Source organism: Rhamphochromis longiceps, linkage group LG17 (genome assembly GCF_057381845.1).
Source record: "Rhamphochromis longiceps isolate RC_006_pf linkage group LG17, R_longiceps_female_GT1.1, whole genome shotgun sequence".
In the NCBI taxonomy this organism is placed as follows: Eukaryota; Metazoa; Chordata; class Actinopteri; order Cichliformes; family Cichlidae; genus Rhamphochromis; species Rhamphochromis longiceps.
Genome location: NC_140573.1, coordinates 40420004 through 40437252, shown reverse-complemented (window position 1 = coordinate 40437252; position 17249 = coordinate 40420004). Strand labels below are relative to the sequence as shown.

At 40.3% G+C, this 17249-nt stretch overlaps 1 protein-coding gene across 1 annotated transcript; it reads right to left on the bottom strand.

Moving 5' to 3' along the window:
- Window positions 1–15848: 15848 nt before the first annotated feature.
- On the bottom strand, window positions 15849–16770 carry LOC146650220 (cornifelin-like). Its single transcript, XM_085386140.1, has 3 exons — window positions 16677–16770; window positions 16358–16545; window positions 15849–16079 (listed from the first exon to the last, which is right to left on the bottom strand). The coding sequence occupies exons 1-3, from the start codon at window positions 16741–16743 to the stop codon at window positions 15849–15851; spliced, it is 486 nt and encodes a 161-aa protein (XP_085242266.1). The 5' UTR covers window positions 16744–16770.
- Between the last annotated feature and the right edge of the window lie 479 nt (window positions 16771–17249).

The following is a 17249-nucleotide window of genomic DNA, read 5'->3' as shown; positions in this document are numbered from 1 at the left end:
TGTATGTTGAACTTCACCCACAGACACTGAACGATCACTCTGTGAAAGTTGAGAAGCAGGAAAAAACAAAATAAAATGAAAATTAAAAGTACAAATTAAATGAAAGTTAACATTTTGGAGCACTTTCTATCAAACTACAGCAAAAAACTATATGCCGTCGATCTCTTTTGTTTGAAAAAAGAGATCACTTTTATCATTATTAGAGCATTTTCCTTCAGATTAATGAAAAATTTATTCTTTTCACGGTCAAATAAACACTATACTGAAGAAACCAAAGTCTGTCTTAAGGATTTTGTGGTCATTTTTTAATTCTCCAACTAAGCTTTATTAATATAGCCATAATTTACATGACATTTTATGTAAAAAGGTAAATATACTACAGCATTACAGAGAGAAACACCTAAACATCCACCATGAACAAGCATTTGGGGAAGTTGGAAAAAAAAGCTTTCTATAAACATCCAAGTGACTTAAAAACAAACAGCAATACATGGTTGATATATCTCAAAAAGATGGCTTGTGTCATTTGAAACACGAGTACAGTAACGCATGGGTAAACAACTCTCTCATGAACAGGATATGAAGACTGGTTTGGAAGTGAAAATCTATTACGCTTACAGTTCAGACAGTTTAATAACTGTAACACAGTGTAAAAACGGGAATAAAAGCATAAATATTGATACTATTTTGATTAAAATACGCATTTCACAATGGGAATAAACATTGGTAAAAAGCAATTAAATATAATAAATCCTCATAAAAAGCATGTAAACATAAGTTTAATTAATATGTGGATAAATGTTGTGGAGGCAAGACTTTGTCAGATACACTGAGCAACCAATAGTTGACTGGTCTGACCCTCCCCCTGTGTGCGCTCCTCACACACCTGTGTGTGTGCTCCTTGTGTACCAGTCAGCTAAGAAGGAGATACAGGCAGAGAGAGATCAGTCACTCCTGTTGTGGAGAAGCTAACTGGATGTAAAAGCTTTTACGGCGAAAACACTCGGTGACAGTGAATTCCGAAGGCCGTGAGCCCACGCGAGCACTGTGAAGCCCTGCATAGCATTTGCTACTTCACATGGTAAGCCCCAGTCAGTGCATGTGCGCTAGCATAGCATACTACTTGCCGCTAGCTCTGATGCTAATTTCCGCTAGCCATTTTGCAATGAAAGTGCCCTTTCCGAGGCTAAAGAAATTGACTATGTGCACGTTAGCATATGCTACTTCCGGTGCGGAAACTCCTGTGGGGAGCTTTGTTTCCGGTGTCCTATTCACGCCCTGTTTACGGTCCAAAACAAGTCAAGAAAATGAATGAATCAAGCGGCGATTTACATTTCTATTGATGTCTTGGGCATTTACACAAAATATCTGTAAATGATGTTCATCAACTTGTCGATATTTTTCCCCCGCGCCTCAGGGCAAAAGAGAAAAGGGATTCAAATGTTATATTTCTCAGCGGTCCCTCGTTTATCATGGGTGTTATGTTCTAAAAATAACGAGCGATAGGTGAAATCAAGCAGCCAATTTTATTTTTTGATGGTGCAAAACGTTTGGTGGACATACTGTACTGCACTTCAGAGTAGGGCTGGGTCATATTATACCGTTCACGGTAATACCGGTATAATGTTAAGCAACGATAGGAAAATGAAATATCGCGATAGAATGGGAGTAAAACGCGCATGCGCAGGGCCTTTGTTTTCATGCGCACATGGCCGATTGTTGAGTGAAACAGATGAACCAGAATTGGTTTGTAAAAATGGTGCAACTTCAGTGATGTGGAACTGGTTTGGTGTTTGTCCGTCAGATACACAACAAAGCACATTTCTTTGCAGAACATGCAAGCGGCCGTCGTTATTGTCGTATTTGTCGTATTTGTCGGACTAAGATGCTCTTAAATCTGGGAGTAATCTGGGTCCTAAACTCCGTATGCTTCAGGTCAAACAACACTGCAGCATCACTGAGAGTTAAAAACTGTCTAAATTCTTTCATCTTTAATAAAACGATCAGCATTGCTGCTTTACCAGGTGTAATTATAAAGTTTAACTTCCAGGCATCCATGAAAACAAAAGTTATTACATTTAATGGAGTTAGAAGTTAGCAGGAAGCTAGCGGAAGTTAGCTCGCTAGTTTAGCTAGTTACCTAAGCATGATATAGCATGTTCTGACTGAGAGATTTCTGAAAAAATTCAAACGTACAGCTCTGCTATCACTTCCAACATAAATGAAGACAGGAAACTAAACAGCAGTGACGTTTGTAGGGTTACTGAAGTTGGGCTAGCTGGTATATAATGATGTGCTACGTGATCGCTAGCGACACAGCTATGTTAGCATAACATAAACAGTGAAGCTGGAGGACGAACACTAACACTTTTCCACTTATAAAAGTTAACGTGAAGGTTCTTCATGGTTAGAGACAAATGCAATCGCATGGCAGGATGCTGTAAACGGACCAAACTTCAGTCAGGAGAAAAACTGAGATAATCCATCCACAATACGAGGTTAGTTATTAATATACTGCAACAACATGGGAATAGAGCAGCTGCCAGAGAATTCAACATTAATGAATCAATGGTACAGAAGTGGAGGAAGCAAGAAGAATGAGTTTAATAAAGTTTGATTTATCTGACTGCTTTGTTTCGCTTAATGTGCCTTATAATCCCGTGCACCTTATGGTCCGAAAAATACGCACTGCACACTGCAGTTTAATGTTGCAAAGCACCTCTTTTTAACTTCAGTGGATATTATATATGGTTATGCTCAGGATATGTCAGCCCATTTCTACTGGAAATGCCTTTTGGTTAAACTTTCAGCAAGGAATTTGCATTTGCACTGTTAAATTTTTATAAAGCTTTAATGTACATAAAAACCAGCTTCTTGTTTAAGTGAAAATAAATGGAAGATTGTCTTTTTGCGCTAGTAATGTTGTGGAGTTGTATTTTGTCTCGCATCAATTATATCGTCGGTTATATCGTTATCGCAAATTTTCAAATATATATCGTGATAAATATTTTTGGCCATATCGCCCTGCTCTACTTCAGAGTCACACTGCCAGCGATCGATGCAGTGATTCTGTACTGTACAGGAGAGACGTCACGGAGGAGATCGTCTGCAGCGATCAGGACGCAGGACACAATGTGATGTAAAAAAAGCATGCAAACTTGCAATAAAAAAATCTGTGAAACAGCGAGGTGAAAGGTGAACCGCGTTATAGCGAGGGACCACTGTAATTTTGAAGGTAAGTCACAACATACCCTTCGTAAATACTAATGTATAGAAACCGTTACCAGCAATCATTCATTTTTTGTGTGGCTTTTTTCACGGTTTGTTAACATGCTGTGTAGGTGTGTACTTGACTAGCTGATATCGACATAACGGGGGAAACATCTGGTTTGACTGTTCTTCACCTGTAGTTTGAATGCTGAACATTTGCCTGTTTAAATCATAAGACCAGTCACTATACAGAGATGTGCTTCTGAATGTGGACGATGTGTCTTCTGCTTGTGTTGAGTGATGTAAACAACTGATTGATCTAAACTCGATTGATCATTAGATTTTTTTATGACACAACAGTGGTGAGTGTTCCCACCTTCTGCTCTTTGTAACTTAACGCAATCTTTCCGTTTTCGAGTTTTGGACATGATTTTGGAGGATATCTTCGCAGTAGCGATTGACAGCAAAGTAAAGCTACCGGAAATATACAACCCCACATCCGATCTCAAACCAGGAAGTTAGCATTTTCTCGTGCACAGGGTCAATTAGCACTGAGTCTGTTGCATTTTCATATTACCATGGTATTGATGTAAAATGTGTGGTTTTTTGCAAAGTTGTTATGTTAGTACATGTTCACTTTTCTCATGGTCCTAGTTATGGTTCTGCACACTAAGTATTAGCAGTGTGAAATTAAGTGCCTTCACACACACTTTGCTTAGCTGGAACTTTATAAATCTTAAGCCAATGTGTATTTCTAATGCACTGCTGAGCTATTTTGTATTGTTCTAAATGTGTGTTTCCTGTGCACTTTTTTCCTTTGGAAATTAGAATAAACTTGCTGTACAACATAGAATAATTTGAAAGAAATTTAGAACCACTAAAAGCAGTTAGTAGTAATAATAAGTTATAGACCTTATCGCTTAAATGTTGAACTACTGTGTTCTGACCTGTCCCCAGGTCATTTTTTTTCCTTTGCTTATTTTGAATGGATTGGTTTTGAGGACCTGAGAAGAATCGAGGATCCCTTTTCCAGTACTGGATGGCGAGCCCCAGTCCAATTAGACGGATGAACTGGTAGATTGTAACCCAACTGGAGTGACTATTGAACATTGACGGACTGAAATTGACTTAAAAAAAAGGACACAAAAGACAATACAAGCTTGGGTCTTATTTTGTTTTCAAGAAGCGTGTTCTACTTTTGTTGAGTGTGCACGACCTGCTAAACTTTAATAATTGTTAATAAATGTAATTTTGTTTTCTACACCTACTGTGTAAAAGTCCTCTGTTGTCAGACACCCTTGGCTCCTATGTCTGATCTGGCCCATATTTCCCGTCTGTCCTCGTTTTGTACTTCTACACTGTTAAATACATTTGAGTCTCTTTTTGTTTCATTTAAATAAACCTTGACGTTTTACAGCCACACCCTCATGATGGCCTCTGCTTCTCCAAAGAGGGTTAACAAACAAAACACACTGCGTGTACACCCATGTAATCCAATAAATTATAACGTCAAAGCTTTCTCTTTGTAAACTGCCTCTAGTATCAGGTACAAACAACAAAGTACTAATCACTAAGTTTGTGTGAAAGGACTTGTAGAAAACTGGAAGGTCTTACCTGCCCCTCTGTGCACCTCTTAATGACTGAACGGAGGCTCTTTGGACGGAGTTTATTTCAGTTGGGTCAACACAAATAACACTGCAAAGCTTGAAACTCTGGAAACGGAAAAATGAAACTCAAATCCATTCAGCAATGCCCTTCATGGCCATTGTGTTTTAACCTGTCAATACAAGCGCGCACACCCACACAGCTGTACAAGCAGGTACTCGCAGACTCACGCTGTGTCAGGGTCCCTGTGCCTACCCGGTCGGCTCAGTACGGCTACATATGTTTTGTATTCCTTTTTTTTATTTTTTTCCTGCTCTCTCCTTTCCCCTCTTTCCCTCCTCCCTCTGCCTGGGCGGAGCTCACCTGCGGGCTCCTGCCCTTGGCCCACGCACCTGTGGCTCATCACGAGTGATCCAGCTCCTTTATAAGACGGCAGCCCTGTGTTTCTCGTCGCTGGACCGTTGCCGACCCTCGTCAGTGTAACCCCAGCTCAATGACTTCAGAAGTGTTTCATAGCGATTTACCTAACTACCCATTCGTGTCTCTGTGTACAGATTCCCTGGACCTACCCCTGTGTTACCCGAGTGAGTGGAGTGTGAGGAGGAGTGGACGGAGAGTGTGCGTGTCTTTCCCGTTCGTGTGTGGACCCCCGGAGCCCGGCTTTCCCCTCACTTTTGTAAATAATCACCTGGTGCATCATAATAAAGACTCTTGTGCTTTCAAGACCTAGAGCCTGCGCGTGAGTCCGTTCAGTCCCGTTGTGACACGCTGTCTCGGTTAGCTACTGCCTCTAGATGTATGTGGTATTGTTAGTACTGTGTGCTGTTCATTAACATGTATTAATTATTATTATTTACTGCTTCTTTTCATATGTTGGTTGTAGATTTGATTTTTCTGCTGTTTTTTTTTTTCTTAAATTTTTTCAGCAGTTTTTGAAGCAGAGTCTCAGTGTTTTTTCTCTCTCACTCCCTTTTCTTCTGCTCTACATTTCTTTCCCTCTTCTTCTGTTAGCTTTAACCACAATTTCTATTTATTCATTTTCTTTTCTGCTCCCAGGTCTTGTCCAGTTGGACCAATATAGCAAATGCCATAATGGTCCACTCTGAAGTAAATCTGTTGGGCAGTTTTTGGCCTTCCTACAAATATTCTGATTTCTAGATAAGATAGATAAAGAACTTTATTGTCATTGTAGTTATACAACAAAATTTGTTTGGTAGCTCACAGAGGCCAGCAGCAATAAAACCAGAAGCAGCATAGTAACATAATAACCAAGTAAACGTAGTAAAATATAAAGTAAAAAGAAGGCACTTAGCACAGTAAATAAAACAAAAAAGAAATGCTAGTATTTAGAATATGGTAGTTTGAGCGCAAACAGTATAATATAATATAATATAACAGTATCTACAATGTGGTAATTTTAGTGCAAACATTAATGCCCAGTAAATGACTTTGTACATTAGCAGCAGACATGACATGGGGTAAAGTAGAGAGAGGGAGAGTTAGCTATTGTGTGCTGGGGGAGGGGTGACACAGGCTACAGCTCTGGGGAAAAAGCTGTTGTTTAGTCTGTTTGTGCGGGTTCTGATTGCCCTTATATCTCTTCCCTGATGGAAAAGTCTGTGACCTGGATGGGTTGGGCCCTTGATTATGCGGCTAGCTTGCTTCTGTAAACGACTAGCATAGACCGTGTCGAGATTCGGGAGTTTGATTCCAACTAGGGCTGCCACAAACGATTATTTTGATTGTCGACTAGTCACTGATTATTTTTGCGATTAGTCGACTAATCAGATCATCATCCATTGGACGGAAAACGTACAGCTTATTGCACCAGCAGCATCTGCTCTTATATAACTATCATTAGCTTACAGCTTTAAGTGTTTAAGGTATGTGCTAACTAAAAATAAAGACAAGATGATAGTTTATTAAATTTTAATGAAATTTGCAGATTGTTTCGGTGAAGTTTAATAAACTCCTTGCTATCTAAAATATAACAGGACACCGGAGTAAATTCTTGAGCATCTCACACTTCTGATAATCAGTTGTCTGCTTGACGTCTATTTCTTGGCTCTTCTGTAGTCTACAACAATCTCCTTGGCAGTGTTCAGAACCAAGTCGTTGTTTCCACACAATTTGGTTAAATGTTGGACGTCCTCTCTGTAGTCAGTTGTCTGATAATCAGCTGTCTGCTTGACGTTTATTCAGCTGTGTAAAAACTATAACTTTAATCTCAACCAAACCGATTTACTCAGGAACAAATAAAATACTGGAAAAAAGCCAAACAGTAACATTATTAAGTTATCTAAGTGACTTATATATAATGTTTAACCTGAGTAGTGAAAGACGGCGGTGGGTTTGAAAATGATTTGCCGGGAGTCCGGTGTTCTCACCAGCTCTAGTGAGCCTAGCCCCCGGCTAGCTATCGAACTGGTGGGTAACAGACGTCTCCGAAAACGTCAGAGCGCTTTTGAAAATATGCGGTGTCTTGATAAACTGAGCAGATATTTGCTTGTAGCCTAGCCCGTATGCCGGCTCTCTTTCCCCGCTTTTGCTTCCAGTCTCTTCGCCATCTTCAGTGTCTCAAGGGCGGTATAATGAGTGTTCAGCTGAGCTCCGCAGAGCGCAGGATCTCCAGTGGGATGGAATTTAGGTTTCCAGGTGAATAATATTGATGCCGATTTCAGATTTCAAGCAGTTTGGCTTATAATTGTTGAGTTAGTGCATGATAGAGTAAACTCAATACACTTACAGTAGCGTTTTTGGTTTTTTTTATGTTTGGGAGCTCCAAGCCGCTGTGTCTGCATGCGTCGCCAACGAACAGGGCGAAAAGAAGCAACAAAAAACTCCCAACTAAACCTCAACAAGTGCGGAAACAATCAAATAATTGGGCAACTATGGGTTAAGAAAAGTCCAACCAGGAGAAGCACAGAAGAAGAGTCAAAGTAATTTGTTAACTGGAATGTTACGCTGACCAAGATCTGAGCTCGCTCCTGCCAGAAATGGAGGCTGTCAGTCTCTTAAAGAAAATACAGAAGATATTAGCTAATTCAAATTTACAGCTACACAAAACCTCAAATCGGAAGCAAGGTGATGGCTGAATTCCAGCTGATGACCTGGGAAAGGACTTAGACATAGAGACAGACTCTTCACCTCTTCAACATTGCATTGGACTAAGCTGGATCCTTGAATATGATGCCAACATCTTCCAGGCTTCTAAGCAAGAAGGATCCTTCACTTAGTGAGGCATACCCAGACCTTATGTCTCATTGCCTCTGTTCTCAATGCAGCACCAAAAGCATTGTTTCTTCTCAGATCAGTCGTTGATTGAAACTACAGCTGTCGTTAACACTGTCCTTACTCTTTGATGAAGGTGAAAGCCGAACTAGTGCCATGATGAGGGTTGAGTTGAATGCTTTACAGCAGTGATTCCCAAACTTTTTTGCTGCCCCCACCCTTTGTTTTACAAGAAGATCTTAAAGGTTTATTGCAAAAAAACCCCAAACACATTTAATCCTCACATCTTTTCAGTGACTGGTGTGAGCCTGCCTGTTGGTGTAGAGCTTCTCAAACCTGAGTTGCAGTTTTGAGACCACCACTCTGAGTTCATTTTCAAGTCCATCTTTGATCTGTACTTTGTCTTGATTGAAGCCACAGCAGAAAAGCCTACCTCACATAAATAGGATGTGGCAAAAGGAAGAAGTATGGCCAGGGCTCTCTTATCCAGCAGTTGGTAATCTTTGTCCACTACAATCCAAAATTCAACCAGGGTCTGTGACTTAAACTGCAGCCTCTTAGTTGAATCAGAGGTAAGATCAATGAACCGTTCCTCCTCGGATTTGCTGAAGTCAGCAGGGGGTGTTGCACTGAAGGGGTCACAGATCCAATTCTTCTTTGGAATCTTGCACCAGGAAATATCTCTGGAAATGTTTCTGAAGGGCAGACATGTGTTCTCTGATGCATGGGATCACTGTATTCCGCAGCCTGCGGTCTCCAATGAATGATTTTGAATTCTCAAATTAGTCCACGTTTCCATCTTTCACTCGCTGCTTCCACATTTGCATCTGCAAATTTAGTTCATTGAGTTTCAGGAACATGTCACTGAGGTATGCCAGTTTCATGAGAAAGTTGTTGCAGTTAAATTTGTTGGTAAGATCACTGCCCTCTTCCCTCAAAAAGATGCGGATCTCATCTCGCAGTTCAGAGACCCTGGATAGCACCTTCCCACGTGACAGCTATCGGGACTCGCTGTGATACAAAACGGCTGTGTGGTCGGAGCCCATTTCTTCACACAGTGCTGAAAAAATCCGGGCTTTCACAGGTCGTGTTTTGATGTAGTTGACTGTGGCGATGACATCAGTCATTACTTTACTGAGCTCAGGACTCAGCTGTTTAGACACCAGTGCTTCGCGGTGTATCATATAGTGCGTCCTCTGCACATTGGGGTAGACGCGCTTGATGAGCGCTTGCTGCCCTCCTGGTTTCCCAGCCATAGCCTGCGCCCCATCTGTGCAAATCCCGACACAGTCCTCCCATTTCAGCTCGACCTCTTTCAAGTAAGAATCCATGATTTTAAACAGTTCTTCTGCAGTTGCTCTGGCAGGAACTTGTTTGCAGAAAAGTAATTCCTCCCTCATCTCCATCAAGGAATCTGACATACGTTATCAATAAGCAGTCTTTTTTAATATCAGTGGCTTCATCCATCTACAGAGAAAAGCAGCTGTCACGCACCTTATCCTCTGTCCTTTGACATATCATAAATGCGCCTGCCGATGGTATTATTGGACGAGGAATATCCCGTTATACCCTGTTTGCTGGCTGCTGCGTCGTCAGTCATAGTTGAAACCATATCCATAGCACAGGGAAGTATTAATTCCTCTGCAATCGTGTGCGGCTTTTTACACTGAGCCACTCGGTAGGCAACTTTATAGGAGCTGAGGAGAGCATTTGCTGAAACAGAGGCAGCTTTAGTAAAGAGACACTGTTGACCACAACAATTTAGAAGTTTTTGTCTGAAAAAGTCCACTGATTTGTCTTTGTGCTCTGGATGTTTTGTCTCTAAGTGGCGTCTTAGCTTGTTGGGCTTTAAACTGTCTCAAGCTAGCACTTTAAGACAGACAACACACTGCGGCCTCTCCTCATTACCCACCGCTGTGCAGGTGAAGCCAAGCGCAAGATATGCTTCATCATATTTTCTGCTTTTTGCTTTGGAAGGAAGTGGGTTTGTACGCATATTTGGTGATGCTTCATCTTCTGCTTTTTGTTTGTGTCAAAAACCTGTCCATTATGCTAGCAGGTTCTGTTAGTTCAACATCAGTCATTTCCCATCTTTGTTTGTATGTCACCAACTGTAGATAAACGTTCCCTGTCAGTAAATTCGGTCCTTTCTCTCATCACTCCACACGTCTGCCGTTGCAGCCCTGACAGAAATAGTCACGTCACTTTGGGCATGTCTTTTTTTCAACAGGAACCTCAGAAATAAAAAGTGCAATATTGTAACTGCTTTTTAAAAATCTGTTCCTAATTTGGAAATATATTTAATTTACAAGTTTTAGAGGGTTCTTTCAACAGTATATATCCAAGATAAATGATCACAATTATAATATTTCTTACTGCCTCAAAATCAAATTGAATCAAATCAAATCAGGACCTTGTGAATCAGAATTGAACGAGTTGTAGAAATCTGTGACAATACCAGCCCTAATTAGAAAGTCCACTACACAGACTCGGTGGCACAATGCTGCAAAGGAATGCAATCTAGCTAACAGTGGGACATGGAGAATGACAGCAGGTTTTCTAGACCAAGACAACTTTGTTCACCCATCCTTGGTTCCTGAAGTGGTTCCAACAACAGTTATTTACATCTACATCTATGTTATCACCATATTAAAATAATAAGATAAACATGTGATTTCTTGTTCATGGATTTTCACCTGTCAGGGTCAAGGAATGTAGCCTCTGCTATATTCGAGGGAGTACTGTAGTTACTTTCAGGTGGACTCTTGCCCCAAGGGTTCACCAGATCAGGTAGCTGTGCATGTTTTATTTGGCAGAGTTTATGCTGGACAGAGATGGGCAGTAACGCGTTACTTGTAACGCGTTACTGTAATCCGATTGCTTTTTTCAAGTAACAAGTAAAGTAAGGGATTACTATTGCAAAAACGGTAATTAGATTACCGTTACTTTCCCGTAGGAACGCTGCGTTACTGCGTTACTAAAACCGTGATTTTTTTTTTTTTGCAAGAATGTCTCATGACAGTGACGTAAGCAAGTGCAACGTTTGTGGCAACAGCTGTGTGCAGATCAACAGTGGATCATATATCGAGTGCGGGAGTATGAGCGTGCAGCGTTAAAAGCGTGGAAGTACTGACCTTATTTTGAGTTTGATTCCATAAAAAGTGACAAAAACATTAGTGTCCGTTGTGCGTGGGAAGAAAACTTCTTTTTACAGCGAAAAAACCCCTAAACTTCCAAGCAAACACCGAGTAGCAACGACGTAATGGGAAACTCACAGAGAAACTCGCGGATTTTTCCACTGACCGCTGCGGCACACCTGCACCAGGGTAAACCTCCGCCTACCCCACTCCTGCTTTACAGGTGAAAATAGAGCAACAGGACCGCTGAGTCTTTGACTTTATTTATTTTCTGCTGTGTTTTACTTGCATCTATTTGAAAGACTGAATGTAAACACAAAATATATATATATTTTATGTGCTGGAATGTGCAGAAAATAGGTTTAAATATTAAACTAATTTCTTCCAGTCAGAGAATGTTGCATGTAATTTAATTTTTGCTTGATGCATAAAGTTAAAAGATTAAAACTAATAAACAAGTTTTAAAAGGAGACTTTTCCATTTGATTATATTTTGTATGATGGATTATGCAGAAAAAGTAGAATTGGGCTGAAAGATCTATCGCTTTATCACCTCTTCAGGTTGTAAATCGTGTTTTTAAAAAGTAACTAAGTAATTAATTACTTTTGAAAATAAGTAATCAGTAAAGTAACGGGATTACTTTTTGGGGGAAGTAATCAGTAATTAGTTACTGATTACTTTTTTCAAGTAACTTGACCAACACTGATGCTGGATGCTCTTCTGAAGTCCAAAAATAGAATTTGTGTCGCCGTCTAGAATCACACCAGCAGCCTTTCACTTGTCAAGTACAAGTTCAAAAAACTAAATTATACAGCCCACAAAATAAAAAAGAATTAGTTGATAATTAAAAGTATATCTTTAGCTTAAGTCAGCTTCCTCAGCATGTTATTTTCAGGGTCAGGAATCTATATATCCCTGATCAAAGGAGGTTGGTTCAAGCCCTGACTGGGGCCTTTGAAAGTAGAGTTTCCCGTTCTCCCTGTGCCATGGGTTTCCTCTGAATACTTCAGCTTCCTCCCACACTCAGCTGACATGCAGGTTAGGTTATCTGGTTATATGGAAAAACTTGCTGTAGGTGACAGGTAGACAAAGTCCTCAAAGCGTATAAAATAAGTCCTAGTTCATCAAAAATTAAATCTGACACCAGCCTTTAATATGCTGAGGAAGTTAGTTGGACCTTAAAAGTGTGCTTATGTAATAAAAAGCAGAGATTCCGCAATTCCGCCTGATCCGTTGAGGCTAATGCTGAATGTAAAGTTTAAATTCTGTGTAACCTTAACTTAGCATTTTTATGTCACACGGCTTTACAAAAAACCCCACAAACTACTGTGTGTCTCTGAATCTGTGAAAGCCTGTGAAAAATCTCAATCACTATTTTCCTTCAAGGAAATAAGAAAGCCTTCTGACACAAGAGAACTATGATTTATATGTTTTATAGATGAGTAAAATTTGCAGCAATTACAGGACATTCTTGATGTCACGTTTTCGGTCTGTTGCTCATTAAATGCTAGTGGGACTAATGCAGCGTTTCATACTGATCTATTATTAACTGCTAAAGATGGTTCAGTCTTTGTTCTGCTTGAATTAATCTTATAGTGTTTGTCAGAATCACTTACTACTTCCATTACCTCGCTTTGCAAAGTGCTCAGCCTCAGAGAAACCGGTTTAGACTGCTTTAGATCGTACTTGTTAAACAGAAAACCTCCAATGCTTCGTCATCATGAGCCTCTGTGGGCTCTATGCATGGTGCCATATTCCTGATTTACATGCCTTAATCAAGACTGACATGCAGATGACACCTCGATTTATTTCCCTTTAAACAGACAGAAAAAAAAAAAAAACCTCTCTTGCTCTAGTTAGAAGAGAATAAAAATTGAATATAATTTGGTTTGTCTTTCTAAAATTCACAATAAAGAATAGCCTTGTTTCTCTATCCAAAAATCTAAGTATGCTGTGTGACCTAAGTGCTGTTTAGACAAACAAGTATTTAATTACTGGATTACTACAAGCCAGAGTGCTGTAATATGAACTTCTAATCAAACCAGTTTTTCCAGCTTGCAAGGCACGTTTCTTTTAATGCTGCTATGCTAAAGGATAGTGTGGTGACCCACTAGAGGGCTACCATCACACCCAAGCTTGGAGGAGGGCGTCAGGTTTATATTGTTGGATTATATATTTCTGAGCATAAATGACAACCATATATGCTTAGAGGTATATAATTGATTGCATATTGATAGGATGTTTGATCCTTAATAGTCTGCAAAGACTCTGTGTGCATTCCAGAGCACTCTGACACACACACACTCCCTGAAGCTATGTTTGTCTTAAGCTCTTTGTCAATGCGATTCATCAAACTCATTATCAGGATGCACTTGCCCGGTCAATTTGTTCAAGAGCCTCTTTTCATAGTTTGGAAATTCACAAATATACAGGTTTCCTACAGCGGTAAAGTTAGTTAATTTCCAAAATAAAGCATATGAATACATCTGGCTCCCATTTATTTGATAATCTTGAAGCTAAACAAACTAACCAAAGAAATTTATTTTTAAAATCCTTTCCTGCTACTGGCTGTGAAGCAGGAGACAACAAACCACTAAAGTTTTATATCCAGACAATGCTAGTACAGTGGGGCAAAAAAGTATTTAGTCAGCCACCGATTGTGCAAGTTCCCCCACTTAAAATGATGACAGAGGTCAGTAATTTGCACCAGAGGTACACTTCAACTTTGAGAGACAGAATATGAAAAAAAAAATCCATGAATTCACATGGTAGGATTTGTAAAGAATTTATTCGTAAATTAGGGTGGAAAATAAGTATTTGGTCACCTCAAACAAGGAAAATCTCTGGCTCTCACAGACCTGTAACGTCTTCTGTAAGAAGTTTTTCTGTCCCCCACTCGTTACCTGTATGAATGGCACCTGTTTGAACTCATCATCTGTATAAAAGACACCTGTCCACAGCCTCAAACAGTCAGACTCCAAACTCCGCCATGGCCAAGACCAAAGAGCTTTCGAAGGACACCAGGAAAAGTATTGTAGACCTGCACCAGACTGGGAAGAGTGAATCTACAATAGGCAAGCAGCTTGGTGTGAAAAAATCAACTGTGGGAGCAATCATCAGAAAATGGAAGACATACAAGACCACTGATAATCTCCCTCGATCTGGGGCTCCACGCAAGATCTCATCCCGTGGGGTCAAAATGATCATGAGAACGGTGAGCAAAGATCCCAGAACCACACGGGGGGACCTGGTGAATGACCTGCAGAGAGCTGGGACCAAAGTAACAAAGGTCACCATCAGTAACACACTACAACGGCAGGGAATCAAATCCCGCAGTGCCAGACGTGTTCCGCTGCTGAAGCCAGTGCATGTCCAGGCCCGTCTGAAGTTTGCCAGAGAGCACACGGATGATACAGCAGAGGATTGGGAGAATGTCATGTGGTCAGATGAAACCAAAGTAGAACTTTTTGGTATAAACTCAACTCGTCGTGTTTGGAGGAAGAAGAATACTGAGTTGCATCCCAAGAACACCATACCTACTGTGAAGCATGGGGGTGGAAACATCATGCTATGGGGCTGTTTTTCTGCCAAGGGGACAGGACGACTGATCCGTGTTAAGGACAGAATGAATGCGGCCATGTATCGTGAGATTTTGAGCCAAAACCTTCCATCAGTGAGAACTTTGAAGATGAAACGAGGCTGGGTCTTCCAACATGACAATGATCCAAAACACACCGCCCGGGCAACAAAGGAGTGGCTCCGTAAGAAGCATTTGAAAGTCCTGGAGTGGCCTAGCCAGTCTCCAGACCTCAACCCCATAGAAAATCTGTGGCGGGAGTTGAAAGTCCGCGTTGCTCGGCGACAGCCCCAAAACATCACTGCTCTCGAGAAGATCTGCATGGAGGAATGGGCCAAAATACCAGCTACTGTGTGTGCAAACCTGGTAAAGACCTATAGTAAACGTTTGACCTCTGTTATTGCCAACAAAGGTTATGTTACAAAGTATTGAGTTGTATTTTTGTTATTGACCAAATACTTATTTTCCACCCTGATTTACGAATAAATTCTTTACAAATCCTACCATGTGGATTCATGGATTTTTTTTTTCACATTCTGTCTCTCACAGTTGAAGTGTACCTCTGGTGCAAATTACTGACCTCTGTCATCATTTTAGGTGGGGGAACTTGCACAATCGGTGGCTGACTAAATACTTTTTTGCCCCACTGTATGTGTTGGCAGGTTACGGAGAGCTCAACATCTCAACTATTGTTCCTTGTTATTGTTAGTTTGTCAGTCTGGACTGTATATCCATGGTGTTCAAATGTACCATTTGCATTCCCTTCTGAAGTTTTCGTGTAAAAGTCTTTGCAGCTTTTAGAATTGAATCACTCATTTGAGAAGAAAATTCTCAGAAAAGTAGGATAAGACTAGATCTCTGAAAGTTTTTAGTCAGTAAAATATTGTTATTGCATAAACAATAAAGTACATTTACATTTGTAACCAAACTTCAAATGGGCAAATCATCATTCCCATCATTTATGTTAACTCTCTTAATTTTCTTGATAACTAGGAAGTCATTAGTAAGGATTTACCATACTAAATGATTACATTCTCTGCTTTCACAAGTTAATACCCTGAGTAACATCAGATCTCTCAGTTTCACTTTTAGTGAATGACAACTGCTGGTTGAGTCATGAAAGCAGTTGCAACTGGTTGCGCAGGCATCATCATCACTCCTGGCTGGACAGTTGGAATAGGCTGCATGTTGATGACCGTGTTATTGTGTAAGTTGATGACAGTTGGCGCTTTCTTGCGATGCTTTAACTCACGATGCATCTGACACCAGGAGCACCACTCACAGAAGCAGGAAATTGCAATGTCCTTACAGAGAGAGCCCTGCAGAAAGAGAGTACAAGCATTACAGATGTGGTGTAATTCAGGTGGAGGAGCAGGTCATCTACCAACCAGAGGTTTGGTAGATCAGTCCGTGGCTCTTCTGGTCCACATGTCACAATATCCTTGCAGCAGATACTGAGTATGTGTGTGAATGTTTGACAAAAAACATTTAGGCATAGTTGAAATCAACTATGGATGTTTTTGTTTCAGTGAGTGAGACTTGTAATTCCCACTAAAGTCCAGCTTTGAGTTCAGTGTCATCATCTCACGGTTCATACCTTGATGCCATATCTGTTTCGCATGGCAGCTCTTACAGACAAAACTGCAGGAGGAACACAAACAGGTATCCCAAAGACTGCTAATACACCAGAGCCACATATATCACATAAAGGGAGACAGTTGTTCTCTCCAAATCTTCCTGAAACAGTGCAGGCGAGACAGGGGCAGCACCAGAATCCATAGCAGCCTGAAAAACACAGAAACGCATCAACAAAGTTGTAAGAAGTCTGAAAAGATGAAGGCAACACAAATGAGAAAAAAACTGTAGTCCTGAAAACACAAATGCAATTTATGAGACAAATTTAACTGGCTTCTTACAAGTATTTACATCCTCAAAGCAGTCAAGGAGACCACTGTCCCAGTCTGTCAAGGGTTTTTCTGCCATTGTATGTTGAACTTCACCCACAGACACTGAACGATCACTCTGTGAAAGTCGAGAAGCAGAAAAAACAAAATAAAATGAAAATTAAAAGTACAAATTAAATGAAAGTTAAAATTTTGGAGCACTTTCTTTCAAACTACAGCCAAAAGGCATATGCCGTCGATCTCTTTAGTAATCTTTTAATTCTCCAATTAAGCTTTATTAATATATCCATAATTTACAGGACATTTTATATAACAAGGTAAATATACTAGAGCATTACAGAGAGAAACACCTAAACATCCACCATGAACAAGCATTTGGGGATGTTGGAAAAACAAGCTTTCTATAAACATCCAAGTGACTTAAAAGCAAACAGCAATACATGGTTGACATATCTCAGAAAGATGGCTTGTGTAATTTGAAACACGAGTACAGTAACGCAACTCTCTCCTGAACAGGATATGTAGACTGGTTTGGAAGTGAAAGTCTATTACGCTTACAGTTCAGACAGTTTAATGTACTTTAAC